Source organism: Acartia tonsa, chromosome 11 (assembly GCF_053477335.1).
Source record: "Acartia tonsa isolate MP-2025a chromosome 11, ASM5347733v1, whole genome shotgun sequence".
In the NCBI taxonomy this organism is placed as follows: domain Eukaryota; kingdom Metazoa; phylum Arthropoda; class Copepoda; order Calanoida; family Acartiidae; genus Acartia; species Acartia tonsa.
This window is the reverse complement of record NC_137270.1, coordinates 707,509-725,727: the sequence shown is the minus strand read 5'-3', so window position 1 is coordinate 725,727 and position 18,219 is coordinate 707,509. Positions and strand designations below refer to the sequence as shown.

Sequence of the window (18,219 nt, the reverse complement as noted above, 5' to 3'; positions counted from 1 at the left end):
TTCTAAGAAATCCAACAGTTAATAATTAATTGATTATATAATTGTCATATGCTTCACATTATACGAGAAAGAATTTTTTATACTTTTACTCAAGAAAAGCTATATCGTAAGATATGTGACATTTTAAAGCTTACTCATACTGCAAATGAAATAATTGTACAAGATTCGCAAAAAGTTTCAACCAATGAGTTGAATGTACCTTAAGTATTCTCATATTGGCTGATTTAGATAGTATGTCTCTAGATTATCTCTATTTACCAGGGGAGCATCTCTTAGTCAGGAAAACAGCTTACAAAGAGGTTCCTCTCTTAGTCAAGAAAATAGTATTCAAAGAGGAACTTTCTTGACAACTAACAACGTCAAGGGGTCATACCTAAGCCCTGGAAACAGTTTACCTCGAGGCACTGCCTTGATACCTGGTAATACTGTACCAGCTAGAAAAACCTTACCACGCATCACCAAGAGTCCTTCAGGCATATTTATATTTATAATGTTTGATCCTGTAGTTAAGACAATGGACGATGATTTGATGTACATCCCTAATGACGACGCACAAAATTACCCCTTTTGTACAATATATTTAGTGTTTGAGACGTTTGGAGACTTAACTAAATGAACCAACTAATCAAAATTTAATAAAAGTCCCCAAAGATGTCAAGCCAACTTTTGGGACTAGTGTAATAAACAGCCCAATGTCCCCTCCCTCCCTGATGAATATGAACAAATGTCTATAGAAAGAAAAAGATGAAGTAATGCCATTCACTGGGTAAATTTAATTTAGTGTCTGAAAAGGGTAAAAAAGAACTCTAAATTATCACAACCTCACACAATGTATTATCAAAAGAAAGAATATGATCTTCATAAATGTATAATTGTGAAAATATTATAAATACGTCTAAAAAAGTGTTTCAGTATGTCAAAAACAGTCAAACAAATTTTTAAAAAAATTGGGTATAGTTCCTTTCAAAACAACACCTATTAAAGAGTGTTTCATTGTATTTTCAGATTAGCTTTTGATAGGTTAGGTTAGGTTACGTTAAGTTAGGTGTTTGCCCCGCAGGAATAGAGAAAATCTGCTGTGAAAATACAACGAAACGCCCCTCAAGAGGCATTGTCACGAAATGAACTTTACCCGAAAATTCTTTCTAACTACAGATTTCTATATTTGTAGATTTTTGGTCATGCTTTTATTATGAAATGAAAGAAGGAAATATATTCTAAATATTTTTATTGTGGTAAGCCGAACGTTTCAGCTCATGGGTTGCGAGTTCGAGTCCAACGAGCCTTAGCCTTGAATTATTCTACCAAAACAAACTAGCAGGATTTAGTCATACAGAAATTATATATTTTACTGAATAATATTTACAATGAATGTTTACTATTTATATACAACAGATTATAACAATGGTTAGGTTTGAAGGGGGTGTGGGACACAAGGGCTTAGCCCACGGCGGTAGACAGGCTGCGGGGGCAGCTGTGGTAAAAGGGGAGGCAGCGCCTCCCGGTTGTATAATTGCGTGAGGGGCGCGTGATAGCTGCGTGTCCGTGCCCCTCCCCATATTTAGGCAGGCCAGTTTGACCGCTGGATAGCGGGGTCACCGTCGGTCATGAGGTAAATGGTGATATAATGGGATTAGTGCAGAGGGCTTGTTATGATAAGTCACTGCGTAGCAATTCTGTAAACTGCCCGTCCGTCTGTTTGCCTTATTACCACAACCTCCCCTTCAAGGGCTGCGGGGCTCTCGAGCCACCAGGCCTTGAACCTGGGGATACGGCAACCTATGTCTGCGCAGGACAGCCTCCTCCTGGGGCACAGCTCGGTGGAGGACGGCTCTGGCTATACAGGCGCCGCGGGACACTCGCTGCTCTGTCTGGCTGTGGTTGGATATCAGCATTGTCAATTCCCGGTTGGCCTCCAGCCGTGGGTTAGCGACGGCCAAGCCCCGTCGTTGGAAATTTTGCCTTGTCTGCAGAACTAATTCTGTCTCGGCGGGTAGCTGGACACGGAGGCCTAGGCTAACTCTGGAGGCTCCCAAGGGGGGAATAACGATGGATGAAGGCGCATAAAATTCCATGGGGGCGCCTGCTTGGTCCAGGTTACTTGGCCTCCTAGCTCCTACTCGGATGGGGACGGCTGTCATCAACAGGGGGCACATTGCTTCAGCTTCGTCCTCTGGGGCCGCCTCTTCCATCGCAGTGGCCGCCTCTCCTCCTACAGGCTCGCTGCTGGCCGGCAGGTTCTCCATGTCAGTATCAGGGTTCCAGATGGCATCTCTAGGTGGCTCTGGAGCTGGCGGCGGCGGCGGTGGTTCGTTGGGTTTGTGCTGCAGGTTCTCTTCTACCCGGTCACGATCCTGGCCGCTAGGCTGTGGGGCGGCGGCGGCTGGCTGGTACACTGGGAACTGTCCTGGGTCGCTAGCTGGCGGCGTCGCAGCTCCGGCAGGCAGCTCGGTGGCATCCTCGTCGCCGTCCAGGTCGCCTTGAATGTCTGTTGGAATCTGATGGGCAGTTACATCTCCAGTGTATTTGCGCAGTCGGCCTACATGCGCGGTGACTTCCGAGATCCTGGCTGTTGGAGAGGCAGGTTTGATGACATAATGGACGTCTGTGGCTTGTCGCACTATCTTCCAAGGGCCAGTCCATCTCTTGGTAATCTTGGCTGCCTTCCCTGGCACCAGGCGGGGGGCCAGATACCAGACCAGGTCTCCAACCTCGTACTTGGCCGTGCCTTCGTAGGCGGCCGCGCTCCTCCGGATGGTTCCCTCCTCTCGCTGCTGGATGGCGTCGTACACGGCATGGTAGCGTTGCAGGAGAGCTTGGACGTTGGCTGGAACCGAGGCATACTCTGTGTCTGGCAGCCGGAGCACCATATCCACCGGAAGTTTGGCCTCTCTCCCAAAGTAGGCCAGGAACGGGGTCACGCCCGTGGATCTGCAGGCCTTGGTGTTGTAGGCGAAGGCAATGGCAGGCAAGTGTGGCTCCCAGTTGTTGTCGTCTCTGTCTAGGAACAGACGCATGCCTGTGTTGAGCGTCCGATGGAACCTCTCCACCCGGTTGGACTGCGGGTTGTAGGACGGTGGATGTGTCAGGCCAATCTCAAGCTTGGAGGCCAGCTCCTTGAATACCTGGCCGGTAAACTCCATCCCATTGTCGGAGTGGATCTTCAGGGGACATCCGAACGTGGCCAGGTGGCGGTGCAGAAGGGCTTCAGCCACTGTGAGAGTGCACTTGTTGGGGATGGCGTAGAGGCTGACAAACCGGCTGAACCCATCCTGACAGGTGAGGATATAGCGGTTTCCAGCTGGGGTCTCTGGCAGCGGCCCCACCAGGTCAATAAACAGGACTTGCTGTGGATACCCCTGGCGGGAGGGCACATGTATTCCTAACTTCAACCTTTCCTTGGTAACCTTCTGTACACACTCAGGGCAAGTCTGAACCATCAGGCGGACGTCACGGGACAGGTTGGGCCACCAGAAATGCATGGCGACGCGGGCAATAGTAGCGTCCATTCCAAAGTGCCCGGCCATGGGGGTCCCATGGGCTAAAAAGAACGCGTCCTGCTGGAGGGCCGAAGGCAGCAGGTATCTTGTTCTTTCTCCTGTCAGGGTCTGGTCAGTGGTGGTGAGGCAGCCATGCTCGTCAAGTCCCAGGGCTGAGAAGCGGCTGGCGTACTGCTGCTCGTCTCGTTCCTTGCCGCGCAGCTCAGCCTTAGTTGGGGCTTTGCCATCGGCCACCCACTGGCGGACACGGAGCAGGAGAGGGTCCTGTGTCTGTGCTTCTAACACTCTAGCCGGGTCCAGTCGTGCGGCAGAGGGCCGGCTAGCTGCGGACTCCCCTAGCTGGCAGAGGGTGTGAATGTACTCAGCTTGCTCTGCTAATTCTTCAGCGGTAGCTGTCGGCATGTTATCGTCCTCCCGGCGGCTGAGGGCGTCGGCGTTGGTGTTCTGGGTGCCAGGACGGTGGCAGACAGTGAAATCTAGGGCCGCTAGCTCCTCCTGCCAGCGAGCCACCATCCCTGTGGATGTGTTCAGCAACTTCATCTGTAGCAAGGCTGAGGAATCAGTGTTGATCTGGAAGCTGCGGTAGGACAAGATGCCGTGAAATTTCCGAATTCCATACATAATGGCGGCCATCTCTCCCTTCCAGGACGGGTAGCGAGTCTCGGGGTCGGTTGTCTTGCGCCCCACGGCGGCAATCAGCCTCTCCTTGCCGTCCTGGCATTGACTAAGGATGGCAGAGATGGCGCGGCTGCTGAAGTCGGTGGTGAGCTGGAATACCGCCGGCAAGTCAAACCTAGGCGGCGCTCGGATGGGGGCTTGGCGGAACTTGTCCTTGAGCTGTAGCAGCTGGGCTTCCATCTCAGGCGTCCAGGCCAGGGTCTTGGCCGTTTTCTGCCGATTCATCTCGTAGGTGAGGTCGGCATACTCTGGGATGAACAGGCGGTAGTATCCAAAGAACCCCAGGAGCGCCAGCAAATCCTTGGGGGTGCTGGGGGCCGGCCAGTCCAGGATACGGTCAATATAATCCTCTTGCATGGCTATCCCCTCACGGCTGAGGGTGTGGCCCAGATAATCCACCTTGGCTCGAAACAGCTTGGTCTTGGCTGGCTTGAGGCGGATTCCTCCCCTGCGGTGGGCTTCCAAGACTTCCCGGAGCCTAGCCAGGTGGGCCCAGGTATCCTGGTGAAAGGTCAGGACGTCATCAAGATATGACTGGAGGTTGGCCGTGCCTAATGGATTTAGGACACCTGCAATAAATCTGGAGTAGACAGATGGTGCCGTAGCAAGGCCAAAGGGCATCCTTTTCCATTGGTACAAGCCCCTGGGGGTGGTGAAGGCGGTGCAAGGCCGGCTGTCCTCGGACACACGGATGGTGTAGTACGCGGCCACCGCATCTAAGGCACTATAGACGCGGTGTCCTCCCGCTCGTTCTACCAGCTGCTGGATCCTGGGCAAAGGGTAGCTATCCAGTTCCAGGCACTTGTTGAGGGCTCTGTAGTCGACGGCCCAGCGGGTGCTCCCGTCCTTTTTCTTGATGGGCACCAGGGGGCTACTCCAGGCGGAGTCTGAAGGCTCTATGACTCCCTCTTGTAGCCAGGTGTCCAGTTGTTTCTCCAGCTCAGCCTCCTGCCGCGGGTTCAGATCCCTAAATCTCTGGCGGATCGGCTGGGTCCCTGGTTTGAGGCGCAGCTGCAACTCTACTACGTCAGTGCAGCCGGGGGTAGAGTTGGAGAAGACGTCCCTGTACTCTGATAACATGGTCCAGACCTCCTTCTTGAGCAGGGGGTCCTTGCGCAGGAACTCATTCTCCTCCATCTCAAGGGCCTCCCACAGCTCCTGCATATCTGGGGGCTCAACAGGCTCTTGGAACGAATGGATACGAGGGGGAGGCTTATCAGAAACCTCCAAAATGTCAGGCTTGACCAGCTCCCCAGCCACGGGGAGGCCAGCGTCCAGCAGGAGGGGCGTCTCCCCTTCATTTACCACCAGCACTCGAAACACACTGGCGGAGCCAGGCCTGTGGGCATACAGGCCTTCTGGGATGACAAGATCCTCCCCAAACCTCTGTTCTGGGGCAGCTAGTTGGATGGCATCCTTAGTACGGTGCCCCACTAATTCAACAGGGACAGCCATGACGCCGCGGCCAGGCAAGACCACCCGCTTGGCCGTACGGAGTTGGGGTGGTTGGCCATCAGTTGGAGTGACAGCGCTTAGCCTATACGTGGCTGGCGCGGGGTCAGCTTCGGCTCCGGGACCCACCGGCCGCGACTTGACGGGCTCGGCCTCGGGAGGGGCTGACGTGTCGGAGCCAGGCGTGGCTCCGAGGGCGTCCGGCCACGATTTGACGGGCTCGGCGCTGGGAGAGGCCGGGGCGCTGGGACCAGCCTGGGCTCCGTGGGCGTCCGGCCGCGACTTGACGGGCTCGGCGCTAGGAGAGGCTGAGGCAGCGGAGCCATGCGTGGCTCCGGAGGCGGCCGGCCACGACTTGACGGGCACGGCGCCGGGAGAGGCTGATTCCTGGGAGTTGAGCGTGGCTCCGGGTGCATCAGACCGCGACTTGACGGGTCTGGACTCGGACTCGGCTGGCTGAATGGCTGGGGGTCCCAGGTAGAGGGGGCCAGGTGGACACGGCTGGCCGTTGATAAAGGTGTCGGCGGAGAAGATCGGCTCTGGAGGGCTGGCAATCTCGGGAAACGTCGTTGGCAGGTTCTCCAGCAGCACCTTGGGCACTGGGGGCAACCCCATGGCTAGCAGGTTGGTCCCCCTATGGGCGTTTAGCGCAGTATCCACCCAGTGCGTGCCTTTCTCGACCACACGTGGCTGCTCTGGCAGGGGGCCTGGCAGAGGCCCCTCGTAACTCAACTCTCTCTCGGCTGTCTCCCGGTCGATGGGGACACCACGGAGTGGGATGAACTCCCCACGCACCCACAAGCAGGGGGGTTGCATGTCGAAACAGAGCCTAGTTCCGAACTCCTTGAGAAAATACCCTCCTAGGTTCAGAGGGTGTGAGAGATTCCGTACCACAGTCACGTGGTACAGATGGAGTATAAGGGTGTGTGAGACTGCCATATATAATTCTTTTAATTTTCCTATTACCTGGAGGGGCTGGCCTTCCTCGTTAGCAGTCAGGATTTGGGTGTTGTCTGGAACCAACATGCGTTGCACGCCCATTGCGTGCATGAGGTGTTCAGAAATTACAGCAGACCCTGGTACACGGTTGCCAGAATCGACCATGGCATCAACCTGTACGTGCTGGGCAGGGTCAGGAGTGGGAAACCTCACCCTGATATGGCAGGGGAAGTGGAGGTCCTGCCCTTGAGACAAGGGGGCCTCCCGTTCGGCTGGGGTCGGCAGAAACTTCGGTGGTGGCCGAACCGCAGCTATGGTAGTATCGCTTACCATGGTGGCTTAGACTGTAGCTTCGAATCACTAGAGCTTATCAATTATCACTGGGTCAACGATTTTATATTTCTTTTTATCACTTGGTTGACATTTATACACACTTATGTGTTGTTATCACTAGGAGCTCTAGGTGTGATTCTGGAAGCACTGGCAGCAGGGAATGTCCGTCCTGCAAGGTTCAGAGGGATGGCAGCGGCAGGGAATGTCCCGTCTTGCAGCGCCGCTGGTTCGAATCCCGAAAGATGGCGGCAGGGAATGTCCCGTCCTGCCGTGCCTGTGGCTCAAATTCTGCTATCCGTCGCAGTGGTAGGCCTTACTTGTGTGCTGAAGCTTCGCAGCCACACATTGCCTTCTCAGGGAGACCAGCACCTAGCTGTCCGTCTCGTAGGTTTGGCCTGGGTGTCCTGGGGCTTGTCCCAGCTACACTTGCCAATTTAGACTCAGTTTTGTAGCCGTTTGAGCTAAATTATCCGATTACCGTGGCTGCGCACCTAGCGCTACTCCTACACGGTACGGAAAAAGCGCCGTAACTGGCGCTTTTAGCAGGCTAAATCTGCTTGCCGTAGGCCAAAGGCCCACATATTGCGTTCAAAATGATGGAAATTCGACCTAAAAAGGCCGTCTCACGGGTCAGTTGGCTTCTCAGTTGGCGGCTGACTGTCCCCTTACTTGCCAAAGGGTCCAATCAGAGGTAGAATAGGCTAATTTCTGTAAGGCTCGATTGAAACACGCTGACACCAAGATGTGGTAAGCCGAACGTTTCAGCTCACGGGTTGCGAGTTCGAGTCCAACGAGCCTTAGCCTTGAATTATTCTACCAAAACAAACTAGCAGGATTTAGTCATACAGAAATTATATATTTTACTGAATAATATTTACAATGAATGTTTACTATTTATATACAACAGATTATAACAATGGTTAGGTTTGAAGGGGGTGTGGGACACAAGGGCTTAGCCCACGGCGGTAGACAGGCTGCGGGGGCAGCTGTGGTAAAAGGGGAGGCAGCGCCTCCCGGTTGTATAATTGCGTGAGGGGCGCGTGATAGCTGCGTGTCCGTGCCCCTCCCCATATTTAGGCAGGCCAGTTTGACCGCTGGATAGCGGGGTCACCGTCGGTCATGAGGTAAATGGTGATATAATGGGATTAGTGCAGAGGGCTTGTTATGATAATTCACTGCGTAGCAATTCTGTAAACTGCCCGTCCGTCTGTTTGCCGTATTACCACATTATCATTAAATGAGAATATAATTTTATTCTAAAATCACTTGTGAAGTATAAAATTAAAATGACAAAAATATAAATATCAATATATAGAAAACAGTTCTACAACTGGAAGACTGAGTCCCACCAAGAGAAAACTACAACAGAGATCATTAAACCGTCGCAATTCAGTTAGCCTACTTGCCGTACCTCAAATCCACTCGCCACACTCTGGTAGAGGGTGTCTCTTTCATTCCCAGGTATAACTGTGGATAGGCAAACGGGATGAAATAAGTAAGCGGAAAGTGTCATATGTGTTTGACGTCATAAAAATACGTGTTAAAAGGAAGGATGGGAGGAAAAGAAAACCCGTAAAAGAGAGATTTATGACGTCACACATGACACTTACTCTGTCCCGATAAAATCCACTCTTCACACTCTGGTGCAGGGTGTCTCTTTAATTCACAGGTACATTTGCAGGGTGTCTTCAAAACCGATTAATATCCGTTGAATTTGAACTGGTTCAAGGCCATATTAAACAAACATGTATCCTATCTCATAATAGCCAGTTTTTTTTACGAATAGTAAAATAAAAATCATAGAATTAATACCAATCTTTAGCACAGGCTTTTGGACCCTCGTGGATAACAATACTGGTTTAAATGTTACAATATTTTGATATCTGCGGAAAGCTGTCTATAATACAATGAAATAAACAATTAATATTTTGATTAGTCTTTAATAGGCTTGTAAGGACAAAATTAATATTTATTTGTCGCATCTGAACACAAACAGATTTCTGAGGTTATAAAAATGAAGATTAAAACTACAGGGTGTTTCAAGAGAAATGCGTTTTTTAAAAACTTAATTTTGCAAAGAAAATAAAACAATTATAAAAAATCCTTATAGATCTGGAAAACCTATTCTGGGACATTTATGTTTCAATGTTTAAAAATGAATATTTCAATAAATTATGCTTTAAAAACCGGTTTTACCAAAGGCCTTATTTTTGAAGATTTACAGAAGTGAAGGTTGTGGAAAAAATGCACTTATTTTTAAAATTCAAATTGCGCGGCTTGTATTAATAGTAGAAAAATTTTATGCATACCGTTAGAATCGTAATAAGCTCTAGCTTTTGGATATATAAGAACCATTCATCTGCTACGTATAGTTTAGGAGCTAAGTGGTAAAATGTTCCAACTTACTTAAAACTTTTCAACCCTTCTCACACTTTTCAACGTAGCTCCTAAACTACAAATAGCACAAAAATGGCACTTATATTTCCAAAAACTAGAGCTTATGACGATTCTAACGGTATGCATAACGTTTTTCTGCTATCAATACAAGCCGTGCAATTTGAATTTTTAAAATGTGTGCATTTTTTCCACAACCAAGAAGCCAAATTTTATGATTTTTATTTTGTTATTTGTAAAAAATTGTCTGTAATTCGATGCAATACAAGATTTTTTAGTATAGCTGAGAACCAGTTCTAATCCTACAGATATTAATCAATTTTGAAGCCATACTCTACTTATCCTTTTTGGACAGAGTTATATCCAAAAATGCACTTGTTAAATATTTTATACAACTTTTAGGAAAACCTGAGCCTTCAGAAACATAAGTCCAATTCATCATCAAAACTCAAAACAAAGGAAAAAATCATCAATTATTTTCTCAAACTGTAGTATATAGTGTAAGGCTTTTTAACGTGCAAGAGGTGTTTCATAATTTTAGGATCTTTCAAACTGTACATATAAATGTGTGTATGAATTTCATGTTTTGATGACCAATTATCATCAAGCCTATAACTTACTTTTTTCGTTGGTCTACATATAGTGTTCAAGAGGGAATGATATATTCTTTTTTCTATCCTTAAAATAAAGTTAAAGGATCTTACAGATTACAGGGTAGCTTCTCAGAGGTCCTGGGAAGGTTTATAACTATTTTGGGGGAAGGTACCACCATCCTCATGAGAGTAATCACCCCTAGAAATTAACCCACCCTCCACAAAAAATTTAACTAAAATTAAAAATAGGTAGGGGGTGGCCGACCTAGCAAACTTTTGAACAAATACATATGTATATTATATTAATGATTAAAAACAGGGCAAAACTGTGCATAGTGGTGGGAAGTATAGCATATCAGATGCAGTGCTAGATATAGTTCACATTCAAAGGGAAGCTCTTTATAGTACCTATAAAAAATGGTAAATACAATACAAATGACCATTAATAGGCCAATACACAGACTAAATTATCAATGGCAGACCAGCATACTTTTTAAATGGCCAGTGATAGGCCAGTATGACGTCATTTTTTAGGCACTATAAAAAGCTTTATTCAAAGACAATGGAAAAGTGCAAGAAACCTGGATTCATCTCTGGAAGACAGGAAAAGTTTATTTTAAAGCAAAAAGCAACAGGGATCTAAATGGATAAGACAATTGCTGATAAATTGATGTAAATCCCTAATGATGTTAGATAAAATTATCCCTTCTGTGGATTGGTGGATAATAATAATAATATGTATTTCAGTTTTTAGAAGATTACAAAAAATGCATTTATATAGATATAGCCCACTGGCTATTGTTGAAAGGGTCAAAAACCCGCCGCAGCTGGTTGTTGGCCCTTCCAATATTACAATATGTTTTAACATATGATTATATGATGAAACGTTTGAACACGGAACTAAACGAACTCACCAATCAAAATTCAAAGTTGTAAATCAAACGAATAAGAAAACACCATTATAAAACTTTGGGGACTAGTGTAGAAAAAAGCCTATTGTCCCCTATCTCTCTCTGCAGATACCCAACAATCTTAGTTAAAAAGTCTCAATATTAAATCAATAATATGACGTGAAAAGTTTTTTTAGTCAAAAGTTGTTTATAAAACTATGATAGGATTTTTTCAACTGCTATTAAAGATAGACGGCTGATTTGTTTGGTGAAGATTCTCTATACTAATAAGCATTCAGTAAATTTGTCCGTCGGTATGTAAGAACAGTAATCTTTTAAATTTTTGAAAAGCTGTCAGTTTTCATGAATATTTTTTCTCAATTATGTGACGATTTACATTGTATAAGAAAAACTTGAACTTAAGTTAGATTAAACTTTGAATTAGAACCCTTGGTCCATCATTTGAAGAAAGTGAAACATCACTAAATATTAGTCCAAGGTAAGAATGGATAAGGTTGCTAATATAGACCTAATTTATTGGTTATATCGTTCATATAGTAGGAGGGGAGGGGTGGGGTAAAGGGAATCGTTATTTTAGCCATCTGCGAGCATCACTTTATCAGAGTACATTAAAATCCATGTAATAATTCATCGATTCAGATAAGGTGACTCAATGAAGTCCAAGCTTTTTTCGGGAGGGGGGGGATTTTTAAGTTTCAATGGAAAGGGGAAGGTGGCACTCAAAGCTCTCTAGTAGCCCTTGGGTCTAACAAAACTGGTTTTAATCTTATAATTTTTATTTCTGCGGAAAGCTGTCTATAATACGATGTGATAATATTCTTTTTATTTGGTAGACCGTCAAGTTGTACGCCTTGTCCAGAACATACTCATGACAATGAATCTGCTCAACATGAACAAGGTAATCCCGTGGCGTGTACAGGGTTGCGCATGAACCCTATGAAGATGCTTATAAAACCTATAAAAAATGACGTCAAACAATAAAAATGATTAATGATATGCCAGTATACATTGTAATTACCAAAAAATTTTTCATTTTACCCCCCCCCCCCATTTAAAATTTACCCCTACCCTGGGGGTAAATACCCCCCCCCCAAAATAAAAAAATCTCTAAAATAAAATTTTTTTGCGCGCTTCGCGCGCATTTTTAATACTAAATATTTCAGAAAATTTAAATTACCCCCACCAAAAATTTTACCCCGAGGGTAAATTTTGGGGGGGGTAAACAAAATTTACCCCTGCCAACAGATTTTAGGGGGGTAATTACCCCCCCCCCCCCCCCCCAAGCAAATTTTACCCCCGGGGTAAAAATTTTTGGGGGTGTAAAAAACAATTGCGGCGCGCTTCGAGCGCCATTTTACCCCCCCCCCCAAAAAAAAAAGCTTGGACGTCTATGTATACTAGCCAATCATTGTTTATTTGAATTGTATGAAATTTTTATAGGCATTCAAATTGACACCAACAATTTATACACCCCCCTTAAACAAGTATCGAGGATGTAGAGGGTGGAAACTTTAGGAAGTTGTAATATAGATAACAAAAGTCGAGGGGTGTTTTTTTTATTATCGTTGCAGTGGGATTGATACACACCCCCTAGGTGTCCATACCCCTATTAAGCATAATCATCATACTCTGAAGTCAAACAAAATAAATTTAGTTATCGTTTATTGATCTAATTTTTGCTTTGCTAACAGTAAGGAACAATATAAAAATGTGGCTTCTCTATAATCTAAACAAAAAAGTGAATCTTAAACATTCAGATTTTTTAAAGTAAATTTTTACACCTATTCTATTTAGTTAAGACATAAAATCAGGGAGGGATTAGGCTGTCTATTACAATATTCCCCAAAGTTTTATGATAGCGTTGGCCTAACAACTTTGTGGACTCTTATCAAGTTTGTTTGGATGGTTTAATAAGTGTAAACATTTCAACCACTAATTGCAATCTATAAAAGGGGTTATTTTGTTTGTCATCATGATGTACAGTAAATCGACATATTAGTTGATGTCATATCCCTTTAGAATCCTGCATAAATGTTTTATCTTGTTTCTAGGTTCAAGTACACCAAAGCGCAGAAAGCTGGTGAGATCAAATTCAAGTAGACTGGACCAATATTGTTCAACCTTAGTACTAACCCCTACTAAACTCTATACTAGGTATAAATATAAATTATAGTAGACTGGACCAATATTGTTCAACCTTAGTACTAACTCCTACTAAACTCTATACTAGGTATAAATATAAATTATAGTAGACTGGACCAATATTGTTCAACCCTAGTACTAACTTCAACTAAACTCTATACTAGGAATAAATATAAATTCAAGTAGACTGGACCAATATTGTTCAACCTTAGTACTAACTCCTACTAAACTCTATACTAGGTATAAATATAAATTCAAGTAGACTGGACCAATATTATTCAACCCTAGTACTTACTCCTACTAAACTCTATACTAGGTATAAATATTAATTTAAGTAGACTGGACCAATATTCTTCAACACTAGTACTTACTCCTACTAAACTCTATACAAGGTTTAAATATAAATTCAAGTAGACTGGACCAATATTGTTCAACCTTAGTACTTTCTCCTACTAAACTCTATACTAGGTATAAATATAAATTCAAGTAGACTGGATCAATATTGTTCAACCCTAGTACTAACTCCTACTAAACTCTATACTAGGTATAAATATAAATTCAAGTAGACTGGACCAATATTGTTCGACCTTAGTAATTGCTCCTAAAAAATTCTATATAAGGTATAAATATAAATTCAAGTAGACTGGGCCAATAATCAATATTCTTCAACCTTTGTACATATTCCTTCTCTATACTATCCTTGTATAAAAGTAACAGGATGTTTAACTGTTTATCTGTTTGAAAGATCTCACTAACCGCTCTTAACCAACATGGTTCTACTTTACAGTGAAGCTTTTCATAGATTTAGTGAAGGTTTATAATTATTTTGGAGGGGTCTACCACAACCCTTCCAAGAAAAAAAAAATTATTTTAGATATAAATTTGAAGGTTACAATTGATAATCAAAAACCCTCACTCAATTAAATATAAATATTGATTGGTCAAATATTGTTTATTCCAATGTCTATTAAGAAGTGTAAGCTTCGAAATTGATTAATATCCTCTGGATTAGAACCGGTTCTCTGTCATACTGAAAAATTATGTAAAGCATCGTATTAAAGACAATTTTCCACCAATGCAATGTTAAAACAAAAAATCTTAAAATTGATACGTGTAATGTTAGCTAACAAACCCGGTTTTAAACATTTTAATATCCGCGGAAAGCTGTCTATAATACAATAGAGTAAAGTAAATATTTTAATTTTGTTGTTGTAGGTGTCCTCTAATAATAGGTGTCAGCTTTGAAACCGGTTAATATCCTCTAGATTAGAACTGGTTCTCAGCCATACTGAAAAATTATGTAAATCATCGTATTAAAGACAATTTTCCACTTATATTAAAATAAAAAATCTTAAAATTAATACTTCTAATGTTAGCAGAGTCTTCGGCCCTACGGAGCTAACAAAACCGGTTTTGAACTTATATTTTTTCATTTTAATATCTGCGGAAAGCTGCTTATAATACAATAGAATAAAGTAAATATTTTAATTTTGTTGTTGTAGGTGTCCTTTGTCAAAAGGTGTGAGCTCTATGGATTCATCTTACACAAACAATCTCTCTACAGGTACAATTCTCAACCAGGGATCTAAAGGGATAAGACAATGGGTGATACATTGATGATACACAAATTTACACCTTCTATAGGTTACAATTAGGGGTTGAAACGTTTGGACATTCAACCTAATAATCAATCAATCAAAATTCAATAAAAGTCCCCAAAGTTATTAAGCCAATGAATAAGAATACATATTTATAACACCTTGGGTGTAGTGTAATAAACAGCCTAATTGCAAGCAGACAAAAGTTAAAATTTTTTTGATGTTTCTAAAAATTATCTTTATTCAATCAATTTTTGTTAATTAAATACATAAAAACACGACTGTAATATTTCTTTAATTATATATATAAACACAGAGGTTATTTTTTTAACATTTTATTGATGGAAGACAATTGTTTCACTATTAAATAGATCATCAGTTCCAATTAAGATGTATAAAATAAGAGCTAAAAAAATTTATGTCTTTGCATTTTGAATCCTTTTAATAGACTAAATAATAAGCAAAAAGAAAGAATTATGTGTTATAAAATTGTACCCCCCGCAGGGGTTTTTAAATCCTCATAAAACATTATATTGTTAATTAAAGACTAATTATAAAATATTCACCTCATGTGATGTATGGTAACCTAATTTTTACCATTATAGAAAATATTATTTTTTATTAAATTCTCTCATATTTGATTTCTAAATAAGTAAACCTGCACTATCTATTTTCTTTAAAACTTCTTGATAAATCTTGTTTTCATCAGCTAGAAGTCTAAAATTGAATTGATTGCGCATTGGCCTATCCCTAAAGCCTTGAGAAATGTACAGACAACAGGAGTAACAAAACTCCTTTTTGAACAAGGAATGTAAATACGAAAATTTAATTATAAATTACATGATCTCAGTGACATCTGGAGCTTTATAGTTATCCTTTACAAGTTAGCTTCTACAGTTGTAACTGTAATAAGTCCTGGGAAGGTATATAATCATTTTGGGGAAGGTTACTACCACCCTCCGAAGAGAAATCACCCCTAGAAAAAATACATCCCCTCCCCCCAACAACCAAAGATATTGCCTCTTTTTCAAACTAAAATTGAATTGAAAGGTCGATTTAACCCCAAACTCCCTTCCACCTCAAGTGCCCCTAGAAGCCTCTAGGGGAGTAACCGCTAATTTTATTTAGATAAAGAAGTGATGCAAACTGATGGCAGTGGCTGTTGTAATTGGGATTCCTCAGGAATGCTATTTTTAGTGCCTATTTTAAAAAATGACATCATACAATAAGATTGACCAATGATATGCCAATACACAGACTAAATTATTAATGGCAGGCCAGTATACATTTTTTATTTACCAATGGTAGACCAGTATACATTTTAATTGACCAATGATAGAACAGTATAAATTTTAATTGACCAATAGTAGACCAGTATACAGTTTAATAGACCAATAGTAGGCCAGTATGACGTTATTTTTAGAGGCCCTATAAAAAGCTTGATTGTCAGGGGGTGGTAATAGAAGAAAATATCTGGGCAATGGTGTTCCCAAATGTGCTTCAGATGCGGCAGTTCCTTATCAATTAAAACCAGGTAAAACAAAATTCCAGCGCTGGATCTTTAAATCATTTTAGTGGTGAGCCAGATCGGGGTGAGCCAACTTTCCACCAATGAGAGCAGAGCATTTTATTAAATGCCGCGCTGTGATTAGCTGAAATTCGGCTCACCACTAAAATGATTTAAAGATCCAGCTCAGTATGTCTTTGAAAACCGATTAATAGCCACTGGATTAGAACTGGTTATTGGTCATACTGAAAAACAATGTATTGTGTCGTAATATAAACAATTTTCTACAAATTATAAGATAAAGATAATAAGATTAATACCAGTTTTGTCGGCCCGCACATTTAGCGGATAGCCAAATGAAAAATGATAAGAGGGTCCTAAACTGGAATTCATATTATAGTTTTTCTTTTATTGATCGTAGGAAATTGTCTAACATACATTGCAATACATTATTTTTCAGTATGGCCCATATAACGGATATGATCGGTTTCAAGGTCATGCTAGAAAATCATTCTGTTATTTTTTTTATTTTAACGGAGTTTTACTATTGGATATTAATTTTGGAAAATAAGAAAAGTCATTTTTCTAGTTGAGTAAATTGTACATTTTTACACTGAAATTTCTTTTATTACATCACCACATTGAGTCTTTTGTTATATATAATTATCTTACAAAATTAAGTGCAGAACACTTAGAGAGAAAGGGGACAATGGGCTGTTTATTACACTAGTCCCCAAAGTTTTAAAATAACTTTTTTCTAATTTATTGTCCTAACAACCTTAGGACTTTAGTAAATTTTGATTTGTTGGTTAATTAAGTTAAGTATTCAAACGTTTCAACAATCAATTTCAATCAGGGTATTTTTGTGTATCATCATTGGGGATTTACATTAATTTACCATTGTCTTATAAACATCTGATTGTCCCCTATCTCTCTCTAACAAGTCTCTAATTTTGAAAATAAGGCATAATTTTGTTTTTGTGTATGGCTATTAGTTACATAAATAGGAATATATTTCACCCAGGGATTCAATGGGATAGTTCAATGGCCGATAATGATGTACATGATACATAAAACAACCCCTTCTTTAGAATACAATTAGTGGTTGAACCGTTTGGAAACTCAACTTAATGAAAATCAATAAAAGTCACCAAGGTTTTTGAGCAAACCAACAAGAAAATGTTACTATAAAACTTTGGGGACTAGTGTAATAAACATCCCATTGTCACTTCCCTCCCTGTATTTCACCGTAGGACCTTAATTCCATGTAATTTTAATAATATCTCAGAAATGGTTGTTTTATTATATTATACTAGCGGCTTCGCCCCTAGCCTCTAAGGGCTTTGCCCCAAGATGTTTAAACAAACCATTTTTTCGTATTTTCCATTTAAAAGAAAAATTTAAAAAAAAATTTTTTTTTTTTTGGGGGGGGGGCTGGTGGTGTCCCACCCCCCAATAAAATAGTTATAAACCTTACCGGGACCTATGAGAAGCTACCCTGTTAAGGAGAACCCGATTGGTTCAGCAGTTAGCGAGAGCCTTCGCTACAAACAGACAGACACACAAACACAGAGACATCCTGTTACTTTAGTATAAGGATAATGATGTATAGGAAAGACAAATTTGGGGACTTTTGATTGGTTGGTTTATTAAGTTGAATTTTCAAACGTTTCAACCTCTAATCCGAATCTACAGAAGGGGTAATTTTGTCATCATTAGGCATGTTCAACAATTTATCGGCCATTGTCTTATCCCTTTAGATCCCTGTCATTGGGGCGAAACATCTAGTGATTTTATAAATATCTACAACCTTGTTTTATTTTTATTTTTGGCTATATATAATACAAATTAGCTTGATGTCTGTCCGTCTCTCTGTCCCTTAAGATCTCGGTAATCACTAAACCGATCAGATTCTACTCTTCAGGGAATATACCTACTGGTCCTGTGGTGGTTTGAGGCTATTTTCTTGGGGGGGGGGACACCCCCAACCCCCAAAAAACAAAAAAGCACCCCCCCCCCATTTTTAATTTTTTTGCTGAATTTTTCCTTGGTCTTTTTTTATTTTTTTTAAAGATTTCCTTCGTCCTCTTATGAATTTCGCTTAAATTTTCGTTTTGATCACCTCTTGGGGAAAAGCCCCTAGAGGCTAGGGGCGAAGCCTTTAGTATATTT

At 42.1% G+C, this 18,219-nt stretch overlaps 1 protein-coding gene across 1 annotated transcript; it reads left to right on the top strand.

Moving 5' to 3' along the window:
- The first annotated feature begins 10,451 nt into the window (after positions 1-10,451).
- LOC145332415 (uncharacterized) lies at positions 10,452-15,769 on the top strand. The gene is made up of 6 exons (XM_080177413.1): positions 10,452-10,498; positions 11,225-11,278; positions 11,634-11,698; positions 12,852-12,954; positions 14,445-14,506; positions 15,669-15,769. The coding sequence occupies exons 1-6, from the start codon at positions 10,452-10,454 to the stop codon at positions 15,767-15,769; spliced, it is 432 nt and encodes a 143-aa protein (XP_080033539.1).
- Positions 15,770-18,219: the final 2,450 nt, after the last annotated feature.